At 42.0% G+C, this 11895-nt stretch overlaps 1 protein-coding gene across 2 annotated transcripts in view; it reads right to left on the minus strand.

The window, feature by feature from the left end:
* Positions 1-11895, minus strand: part of LOC129827405 (teneurin-2-like) — a 103480-nt gene that overhangs the window by 17501 nt on the left and 74084 nt on the right. For both annotated transcript variants that reach the window (XM_055888225.1, XM_055888226.1), the window contains 3 exons: positions 11502-11675; positions 10660-11294; positions 5997-6172 (listed from right to left, as the gene is read on the minus strand). In XM_055888225.1, the coding sequence (XP_055744200.1) occupies positions 5997-6172; positions 10660-11294; positions 11502-11675 (985 nt within the window). The remainder of the gene's footprint in view (positions 1-5996; positions 6173-10659; positions 11295-11501; positions 11676-11895) is intronic.

Genomic DNA, 11895 nt, shown 5'->3' on the forward strand with positions numbered 1-11895 from the left:
AGAGAGAAGGGAGTTGTCATATGAGTTGGCTCTTTTACTGGCGTCTTCCTCTGTTATGCTGAAAAAAGATAAAGTTGCAGATTAACTTCTTTGGGCTGCAAGCCCTAAGTCGGGATCAATAAAACAACAGCCAGTCCAAGTCCAGGGCGCCAAATTCAAAATATATTTTTTAGAAATATTTAACTTTCACACATTAACAAGTCCAATACAGCAAATGAAAGATAAACATCTTGTGAATCCAGCCAACATGTCCGATTTTTTAAATGTTTTACAGCGAAAACACCACGTATATTTATGTTAGCTCACCACCAAATACAAAAAAGCACAGACATTTTTCACAGCACAGGTAGCTTTCACAAAACCAACCAAACTAACCAAGAACCAACCAAACTAACCAAGAAACAACTTCATCAGATGACAGTCTTATAACATGTTATACAATAAATATATGTTTTGTTTGAAAAATGTGCATATTTGAGGTATAAATCATAGTTTTACATTGCAGCTACCATCACAAATAGCACCGAAGCAGCCAGAGTAATTACAGAGACCAACGTGAAATACCTAAATACTCATCATAAAACATTTATGAAAAATACATGGTGTACAGCAAATGAAAGACAAACATTTTGTGAATCCAGCCAATATTTCAGATGTTTTAAGTGTTTTACAGTGAAAACACAATATAGCATTATATTAGCTTACCACAATAGCCAAAAACACAACCCATTTATCAGCAGCAAAAGTTAGCGATCGCAAAAAAACAGCAAAAGATATATAATTTTTCACTAACCTTGATAAACTTCATCAGATGACAGTCCTATAACATCAGGTTATACAACACACTTATGTTTTGTTCGAAAATGTGCATATTTAGAGCTGAAATACGTGGTTATACATTGTGAAAACGTAGCAACTTTTTTCCAGAATCTCCGGATATATTTCTGACACTCACCTATTCTGACCAAATAATCTGACCATCATAAACTTTACTAAAAAATACATGTTGTACAGCAAATGATAGATACATTAGTTCTTAATGCAATCGCCGTGTTAGAATTCTAAAAATAACTTTAGTAAGACATACAGCTTACGTTATAGCGAGACAGCGCCCAAAATCTGTGCGGAAAATAATACTAAACATTTTCGGCAGAAATACGAAATAACATCATAAATGGGTCCTACTTTTGGTGAGCTTCCATCAGAATCTTGTACAAGGGGTCCTTTGTCCAGAATAATCCAGAATAATTTAGATTTAGAATGTTCTCTTCGTCTCTCGAATTAGCAAGCAAAGCTAGCCAAGTGGCGCGAAGCTGTCCATTGTCACCAAACGCAGAGAACGGAACACGCCAAAACTCCCGATAAACTTTCAATAATCTGATAAAACTATATTGAAAAAACATACTTTACGATGATATTATCACATTTATCAAATAAAATCAAAGCCGGAGATATTAGCCGTCTATAACGAAAACTTTTCAGAAGGCAATCCAGAGTTCCTTCCCGCGCCTTCCTGAACAAAGGAAACTGGGGTCATGTCATTCCAAGACCTCTCTTTTGACCTCAGATAAAGCTAGACTCCCCATTCCACCTCTCACTGCCTATTGACATCTAGTGGAAGGCGTATGAAGCATGTATAGTCATAAATGTCAAGCAAATTAATAGGGAGGCCCTGGAACAGAGCCTTGATTTCAGATTTTTCACTTTCTGACAGGAAGTTTGCTGCAAAATGAGTTTTGTTTTACTCACAGATATAATTTAAACGGTTTTAGAAACTTGAGTGTTTTCTATCCAATAGTAATAATAATATGTATATTGTACGAGCAAGAATAGAGTACGAGGCCGTTTAAATTGGGCACGATTTTTCCCAAAGTGAAAATAGCGCCCTCTATCCTTAACAGGTTTTAAATTGAAATGGATTTTTGCTGCCCTTCACAAGCAGAACTCTTTCCTTGAACAAAAAAATGAACAATTTGTCGTATGATTTGTTTGGCAACTTGTCAGTATCATTTCTGATCAGGCAATTCCACACTCAGAGTGACTCATAATGAAAGTAAATGTGCGTCTGGTTTATAGAACAGCTTGCAAGCTTGGTAAATGAATAATCTGGCAGTCTGTCATTTCAGTTTTTTCTATCCCCCACTCAACCACTCAAAAACCATGTTCCCTATAAACTATGCGTGTGCATGAGCACAATAGCCCCTAGACTGCCATGCAGAATAAATACTGTATCAGCCCACGGAGAGAAGAACGAGATTGAACTTCACTCAAATTTCTAGAGTTTTCCCTGTTAGTTTCCCTATCAAGTCTCATGTAATGTAGGCCTACATTGAGCACCACACATTGGCTGCTACTGTAGGCTGAATGATAAAACAGCTATTTCTCTGTTAAAACCTCTTTGGGCTAGGGGGCAGTATTTTGACGTCTGGATGAAAAGCGTGCCCAAAGTAGGATATGCAGATAATTGGTAGATTTGGATAGAAAACACTCGAAAGTTTCTAAAATTGTTAAAAATAATGTCTGTGAGTATAACAGAACTAATATGGCAGGAAAAACCCGAGGACAAACAATCCCCCCCAAAATAATGTTCAGTCTACCACTGTTTCCAATGGCTGTCATGTTTATTATGAGGCGAAAACCTCCCAGATTGCAGTTCCTAGGGCTGCCACTAGATGTCAACAGTCTTTAGAAAGAGTTTGAGGCTTGTTTTTGGAAAAATTAGCTAGAATTTGTAGTGGCTCCCATTTTGGCTGTAGTGTTTTCATAAGCGTGGATGAGAGCGCGTTCTTTGTTGTTTATCTCCGGTAAAGACAATAACGATTCTCCGTCTTAAATTGTATTGTTTATTTACGTATTAGGGTAGCTGAGGTTTGATTATAAACGTTGTTTGACTTGTTTGGAGAAGTTTATTGGTAACGTTTGGGATTCATTTTGTATGCATTTTGAAGGAGGGAAACCGGTGGATTATTGAATGAAGCGTGCCAGATAAACTGAGTTTTTATGGATATTAAGAAGGACTTTATCGAACTAAAGGACCATTTGTGATGTAGCTGGGATGTTTTGGAGTGCCACAGAAGAAGATCTTCAAAGGTAAGGAATATATTATATCGCTATTTCTGTCTTTCGTGGTGCACCTGCCTGGTTGAAAAATGTTTTTCATGCTTTTGTATGCGGGGCGCTGTCCTCAGATAATCGCATGGCGTGCTTTCGCCGTAAAGCCTTTTTGAAATTTGACACAGCGGCTGGATTAACAAGAAGTTAAGCTTTGTTTTGATGTATGATACTTGTATTTTCATGAATGTTAAATATTTATATTTCTGTAATTTGAATTTCGCGTTCAGCAATTTCACCGGATGTTGTCGAGGTGGGTTGCTAGCAAAACGCCTACGCCAGAAAGGTTAACATGTTATGGGATGCATTTTCTCCATTGTTTTTGATGGGCCACTCTGGTAGGTCTACATTATGATCAAATAGCCACAATAGCCTACTTGACCACTGTTAAAACCGTAACTTAAAGCAGGTACAGTCTCAGTGTTCACAGTAAACACACGCTGGAAATTGCACAGAATTTTCACAAAATTCCTGAAATTTGGTCAGTGCTGAGAGAAATTTAAGGGAACATTGCTCTTAAACATAGAGTCGGAAATTTACAAACACCTTAGCCAAATACATTTAAACTCAGTTTTTCACAATTCCTGACATTTAATCCTAGTAAAAATTCACTGTCTTAGGTCAGTTAGGATCACCACTTTATTTTAAGAATGTGAAATGTCAGAATAATAGTAGAGAGAATTATTTATTTCAGCTTTTATTTCTTTCATCCTATTCCCAATGTCGACAGTCAGTGAGAGAAGAAATGGAGTGTATAAAGTTGAAGTTGTCAGAAGTTGACATACACTCAATTAGTATTTGGTAGCATTGCCTATAAATTGTTTAACTTAGGTCAAATGTTTAGGGTAGCCTACCACAAGCTTCCCACAATAAGTTGGGTGAATTTTGGCCCATTCCTCCTGACAGAGCTGGTGTAACTGAGTCAGGTTTGTAGGTCTCCTTGCTCGCACTCACTTTTTCAGTTCTGCCCACACATTTTCTATAGGATTGAGGTCAGGGCTTTGTGATGGCCACTCCAATACCTTGACATTGTTGTCCTTAAGCCATTTTGCCACAACGTTGGAAGTATGCTTGGGGTCATTGTCCATTTGGAAGACCCATTTGCGACCAAGCTTTAACTTCCTGACTGATGTCTTGAGATGTTGTTACCTACCTCATGATGCCATCTATTTTGTGAAGTGCACCAGTCCCTCCTGCAGCAAAGCACCCCCACAACATGATGCTGCCACCCCCGTGCTTCATAGTTGGGATGGTGTTCTTCGGCTTGCAAGCCTCCCCCTTTTTCCTCCAAACATAACGATGGTCATTATGGCCAAACAGTTCTTTTTTTGTTTCATCAGACCAGAGGACATTTCTCCAAAAAGTACGATCTTTGTCCCCATGTGCAGTTGCAAACCCTAGTCTGGCTTTTTTATGACTGTTTTGGAGCAGTGGATTCTTCCTTGCTGAGCGTCCTTTCAGGTTGTGTCTATATAGGACTCGTTTTACTGTAATTATAGATACTTTTGTACCTGTTTCCTCCAGCATCTTCACAAGGTGTTTTTGCTGTTGTTCTGGGATTGATTTGCACTTTTCGCACCAAAGTACGTTCATCTCTAGGAGACAGAATGCGTCCCCTTCCTGATCGGCATGCCGGCTGCGTGGTCCCATGGTGTTTATACTTGCGTACTATTGTTTGAACGTGGTACCTTCAGGCGTTTGGAAATTGCTCCCAAGGATGAACCAGACTTGTGGAGGTCTACATTTTTTTTCTGAGGTCTTGGCTGATTTCTTTTGATTTTCCCATGATGTCAAGCAAAGAGGCACTGAGTTTGAAGGTAGGCCTTGAAATACATCCACAGGTACACCTCCAATTGAAATTATGTCAATTAGCCTATCAGAAGCTTCTAAAGCCACGACATAATTTCTGGAATTTTCCAAAGCTGTTTAAAGGCACAGTCAACTTAGTGCATGTTAACTTCTGACCCACTGGAATTGTGATACAGTGAATTATAAGTGAAATAATCTGTCTGTAAACAATTGTTTGAAAGATTACTTTTGTCATGCACAAGTAGATGTCCTAACCAACTTGCCAAAACTATAGTTTGTTAACAAGAAATTTGTGGATCATACACACACACACACACACACACACACACACACACACACACACACACACACACACATACACACACACACACACACACACACACACACACACACACACACACACACACACACACACACACACACACACACACACACACACACACACACACACACACACACACACACACACACACACACACAGTGGCTTTGATCCTCCATCACCATAAACGGCAGTAATCCATAAAGCCAATTTGTTATAAACCTCCAGGCAGCGTTTTACCAACACTTCAAACACACAGAGATGGCTTTCTGTCGACTCTGCAGTAGACTACCCTCTCACTATCGGACAAATCTCTTTGTAAAAAAAACAGAGAGAGAGAGAGAGAGAGAGCAGTGCCGAGGAAGAGAGAGACAGAGAGAGATCGGAGCAAAGCAAGCTTTCAAAACCAGTGTCTCAGCACAGCAGACCAGAACACTGTGCTGTAATACACCCAACACACACACACGGAGACACACACACACACACACACACACACACACACACACACACACACACACACACACACACACACACACACACACACACACACACACACACACACACACACACACACACACACACACACACACACACACACACAGAGACACACACACACACACACACACACACACACACACACACACACACACACACACACACACACACACACACACACACACACACACACACACACACACACACACAGAGAGAGATAGAGACAGAGGCCTTAGACAACTGATGTGTGTGCATGTCCCACCTTGCACCACGGTGTATGAGGCCTCCACAGAGGACAGGTTGGTGATCACGGTGATGTCATCGTCTCTGCTGGAGCTCTCTATGTCAATGTTGATGGAACGTTCTATCTCCCGGTGCAGACTGGTCACCATGCCAGTAGGATAGGTTACATTGGTCAGACGACCCCCACTGTCATACCTGGTGGAGAAATATAGAGGTTACTTCTCACAGTCATACCTGGTGGAGAGAGAAATATAGAGGTTACTTCTCACAGTCATACCTGGTGGAGAGAGAAATATAGAGGTTACTTCTCACAGTCATACCTGGTGGAGAGAGAAATATAGAGGTTACTTCTCACTGTCATACCTGGAGGAGAAATATAGAGGTTACTTCTCACTGTCATACCTGGTGGAGAGAGAAATATAGAGGTTACTTCTCACAGTCATACCTGGAGGAGAAATATAGAGGTTACTTCTCACAGTCATACCTGGAGGAAGAATATAGAGGTTACTTCTCACTGTCATACCTGGAGGAGAAATATAGAGGTTACTTCTCACAGTCATACCTGGAGGAGAAATATAGAGGTTACTTCTCACAGTCATACCTGGAGGAGAAATATAGAGGTTACTTCTCACTGTCATACCTGGAGGAGAGGGAAATACAGAGGTTACTTCTCACTGTCATACCTGGAGGAGAAATATAGAGGTTACTTCTCACAGTCATACCTGGTGGAGAGAGAAATATAGAGGTTACTTCTCACAGTTATACCTGGAGGAGAAATATAGAGGTTACTTCTCACAGTCATACCTGGAGGAGAAATATAGAGGTTACTTCTCACTGTCATACCTGGAGGAGAAATATAGAGGTTACTTCTCACTGTCATACCTGGAGGAGAGAGAGATATAGAGGTTACTTCTCACAGTCATACCTGGAGGAGAGAGAAATATAGAGGTTACTTCTCACTGTCATACCTAGTGGAGAGGGAAATATAGAGGTTACTTCTCACTGTCATACCTGGAGGAGACATATAGAGGTTACTTCTCACTGTCATACCTGGAGGAGAGAGAAATGTAGAGGTTACTTCTCAGTGTCATACCTGGAGGAGAAATATAGAGGTTACTTCTCGCTGTCATACCTGGAGGAGAAATATAGAGGTTACTTCTCACTGTCATACCTGGAGGAGAAATATAGAGGTTACTTCTCACTGTCATACCTGGAGGAGAGAGAGATATAGAGGTTACTTCTCACTGTCATACCTGGAGGAGAGAGAAATATAGAGGTTACTTCTCACTGTCATACCTGGTGGAGAGAGAAATTTAGAGGTTACTTCTCACTGTCATACCTGGAGGAGAAATATAGAGATTACTTCTCAGTGTCATACCTGGTGGAGAGAGAAATGTAGAGGTTACCTCTCAGTGTCATACCTGGTGGAGAGAGACATATAGAGATTACTTCTCACTGTCATACCTGGAGAAGAGAGACATATAGAGATGACTTCTTACTGTCATACCTGGAGGAGAGAGAAATGTAGAGGTTACTTCTCAGTGTCATACCTGGAGGAGAAATATAGAGGTTACTTCTCACTGTCATACCTGTAGGAGAGAGTAATGTAGACGTTACTTCTCAGTGTCATACCTGGAGGAGAGAGAGATATAGAGGTTACTTCTCACTGTCATACCTGGAGGAGAGAGAAATATAGAGGTTACTTCTCAGTGTCATACCTGGAGGAGAGAGATATATAGAGGTTACTTCTCACTGTCATACCTGGAGGAGAGAGAAATGTAGAGGTTACTTCTCAGTGTCATACCTGGTGGAGAGAGACATATAGAGATTACTTCTCACTGTCATACCTGGAGGAGAGAGACATATAGAGATTACTTTTCACTGTCATACCTGGTGGAGAGAGAGATGTAGAGGTTACTTCTCACTGTCATACCTGGTGGAGAGAGACATATAGAGATTACTTCTCACTGTCATACATGGAGGAGAAATATAGAGGTTACTTCTCACTGTCATACCTGGAGGAGAGAGAAATATAGAGATTACATCTCACTGTCATTCCTGGTGGAGAGATATAGAGGTTTCTTCTCACTGTCATACCTGGAGGAGAAATATAGAGTTTACTTCTCACTGTCATACCTGGAGGAGAAATATAGAGGTTACTTCTCACTGTCATACCTGGAGGAGAGAGAGATATAGAGGTTACTTCTCACAGTCATACCCGGAGGAGAGAGAAATATAGAGGTTACTTCTCACTGTCATACCTAGTGGAAAGAGAAATATAGAGGTTACTTCTCACTGTCATACCTGGAGGAGAAATATAGAGGTTACTTCTCAGTGTCATACCTGGTGGAGAGAGACATATAGAGGTTACTTCTCAGTGTCATACCTGGAGGAGAGAGAAATGTAGAGGTTACTTCTCAGTGTCATACCTGGAGGAGAAATATAGAGGTTACTTCTCGCTGTCATACCTGGAGGAGAAATATAGAGGTTACTTCTCACTGTCATACCTGGAGGAGAAATATAGAGGTTACTTCTCACTGTCATACCTGGAGGAGAGAGAGATATAGAGGTTACTTCTCACTGTCATACCTGGAGGAGAGAGAAATATAGAGGTTACTTCTCACTGTCATACCTGGCGGAGAGAGAAATATAGAGGTTACTTCTCACTGTCATACCTGGAGGAGAAATATAGAGGTTACTTCTCAGTGTCATACCTGGTGGAGAGAGACATATAGAGGTTACTTCTCAGTGTCATACCTGGAGGAGAGAGAAATGTAGAGGTTACTTCTCAGTGTCATACCTGGTGGAGAGAGAAATATAGAGATTACTTCTCACTGTCATACCTGGAGGAGAGAGACATATAGAGATGACTTCTTACTGTCATACCTGGAGGAGAGAGAAATGTAGAGGTTACTTCTCACTGTCATACCTGGAGGAGAAATATAGAGGTTACTTCTCACTGTCATACCTGGAGGAGAGAGACATATAGAGATGACTTCTTACTGTCATACCTGGAGGAGAGAGAAATGTAGAGGTTACTTCTCACTGTCATACCTGGAGGAGAAATATAGAGGTTACTTCTCACTGTCATACCTGGAGGAGAGAGTAATGTAGATGTTACTTCTCAGTGTCATACCTGGAGGAGAGAGAGATATAGAGGTTACTTCTCACTGTCATACCTGGAGGAGAGAGAAATATAGAGGTTCCTTCTCAGTGTCATACCTGGAGGAGAGAGAGATATAGAGGTTACTTCTCACTGTCATACCTGGAATAGAGAGAAATGTAGAGGTTACTTCTCAGTGTCATACCTGGTGGAGAGAGACATATAGAGATTACTTCTCACTGTCATACCTGGAGGAGAGAGACATATAGAGATTACTTCTCACTGTCATACCTGGAGGAGAGAGACATATAGAGATTACTTCTCACTGTCATACCTGGTGGAGAGAGAGATGTAGAGGTTACTTCTCACTGTCATACCTGGTGGAGAGAGACATATAGAGATTACTTCTCACTGTCATACCTGGAGGAGAAATATAGAGGTTACTTCTCACTGTCATACCTGGAGGAGAGAGAAATATAGAGATTACATCTCACTGTCATTCCTGGTGGAGAGATATAGAGGTTTCTTCTCACTGTCATACCTGGAGGAGAAATATAGAGGTTACTTCTCACTGTCATACCTGGAGGAGAAATATAGAGGTTACTTCTCAGTGTCATACCTGGAGGAGAGAGACAAATATAAGTTACTTCTCACTGTCCAATCTGAGAAGATGGGGACAACTAGTGACAAAATGTAGTTATTCAATAATTTTATCAACACTGCTCACACGCGTCAATGAGCATCTGCGTAGCCAGGCGCTAAAGTAGAACTTGGTTCTATTTGTGACGCTTGAAGAGCTGCAAGTCCCGCCTCTCCCATCTCCTCATTGGTTTTAGGAGCATATACCACGTGTGTGATTGAATGATGAACTGAGGTCCACACTCCAGTCCAGTGTGTAGTGGTAATGCACCTTAAAATTGGTTGCCAACCACCATATAAAGTCCACAGAAGAAGAAGATCAAAGGAGAAGAGATTACTAGAAACAAACTTTACCCTTTTATCTGTGGATTAATTGTCAGAGTAGAGGACCTTGTGCATTTCAGGTAAAATTAAAACACTATGTTTATTTACCAGGACAAATTAGCTAGCAACAGCAAGCTAGCTAGCTAAATTGCCATGAATGTTTAATGCTTTTCGACGTGTCTCCTCTCCTTTCCTCTCCTCTCCTCTCCTCTCCTCTCCTCTCCTCTCCTCTCCTCTCCTCTCCTCTCCTCTCCTCTCCTCTCCTCTCCTCTCCTCTCCTCTCACAGTTTACAGAGGAGTACTGGGAATAGCTGGTCTCTGCGGATTTCTCTTAACATGGCAGATATCGGAACAGCAAAAACTGTGTGTGTGTGTGTGTGTGTGTGTGCAGTGACAAAAGCAAACCACTATGGACCTCTAACATCTGTCAGTTCTGTGAGCTCTGACTGAAGCAAACTCGAGGGTGCAGTGACAGAAGTTAACTCCAGGGGGCAGCAGTGGGCTGTGAACAAATCCTAGCTACAGTAGCTGTGTGCTAGGCAATGCAGCTATGAGACCCTGAGTTCCGCTGTAGTTTCCACTTTTGACAGATGCATAAAAAAACACTCCCACTCACTGGTAGAAGGTGGTCCATCCGGTCTCGTCAGCCTTGGTGGCCAGTAGTCCTGTACTCCCAGAGTACCCAAGTAGGGCCACCTCCTGTCCCTGTGCTGAGACACTCTTCAGCCCCCCAGCAGGGTCCAAACCCAGGGTCACCACCTGGTTCTCTGGCAGTAACACCAGCCTGAGGAGGCCAGAACTCCCCCCCTGGCCCAGACCCTCCCTTCTCACCCTGACAGTGTTGTTGCAGTTGTCCACCACCGTGGCTAGCTCTCTGTCCGGCCCGTAGGTGAAGTTATATAACGGTTCTCCCGTGACCAGACTCACGGTCTGTAGATGTTGACCGTCACCGTTGAACACGTAAAGCTCCTGTTCCCGTGGAGACGCAACTTCGTATTGTCCCATCATCGATCCTGATCCCGAGGCGGATGGGCCGGGCCGATTGGCTCGCACGGCTCTGATGCGTATGTTGTTAAGATCGGCGATGAAAAGCGTTCCGTCGGGTGAGACGGCGAGCGAGGCGGGGCAGTTGAGGCCGGCATCGGACGCATAACCGTCGTCGCCATGGAAACAGTTGCAGTTAACGTCATTCTTGCAGTCGCAGTCCGACGAGGTGCCGGCTAGCAGAGAGATCTCGCCGTTAGTGGACACCTGAGTTAGAGGGAAGGGGAGAAAGACAACAAACAAGAAAGAGAGGAAACACAGAAGGTTTTAGAATAGAGATGGAGGAAAGAAAAGTAAAGTTTCAAGTTTTAATGTCACGTACAGTGAAATGCCTTTCTTACGAGCTCTAAACCCAACAAAGCAGTAAGGTGAAGTTACTTTTTTTAATGTAAAAATGAACCTGTGTTGTCATACCTGTCTGACGCGGTTGATTTTCTTCTCGTCCGTCTCAGCGATGTAGAGAACTCCGGTGTAAGACAGGGCGATGGCTGTAGCACTCTCCAACGCAGCGTGGATGGCAAGCTTACTCAGGCTGTAGTCTATACCTGGAACCTGACAATGCATGGGCCGCCCTGCTATGATGCTCACCTGGGGGCGATAATGTTATGTTATTTAAGATAATAATACATATATGATAATAGCATCATGATATCGTGTATATCACAATAACCGCTTGTATCGCAATAACTGATTACATTGTAATAACTGATTATATGGTGGTAACTGATTATATGGTGATAACTGCTTACATGGTGATGACTGATTATATGGTGATAAATGATTATATCGTGTCAGTTGTTTATATTAC

Source organism: Salvelinus fontinalis, chromosome 29, assembly GCF_029448725.1.
Source record: "Salvelinus fontinalis isolate EN_2023a chromosome 29, ASM2944872v1, whole genome shotgun sequence".
NCBI classification, from domain to species: Eukaryota; Metazoa; Chordata; class Actinopteri; order Salmoniformes; family Salmonidae; genus Salvelinus; species Salvelinus fontinalis.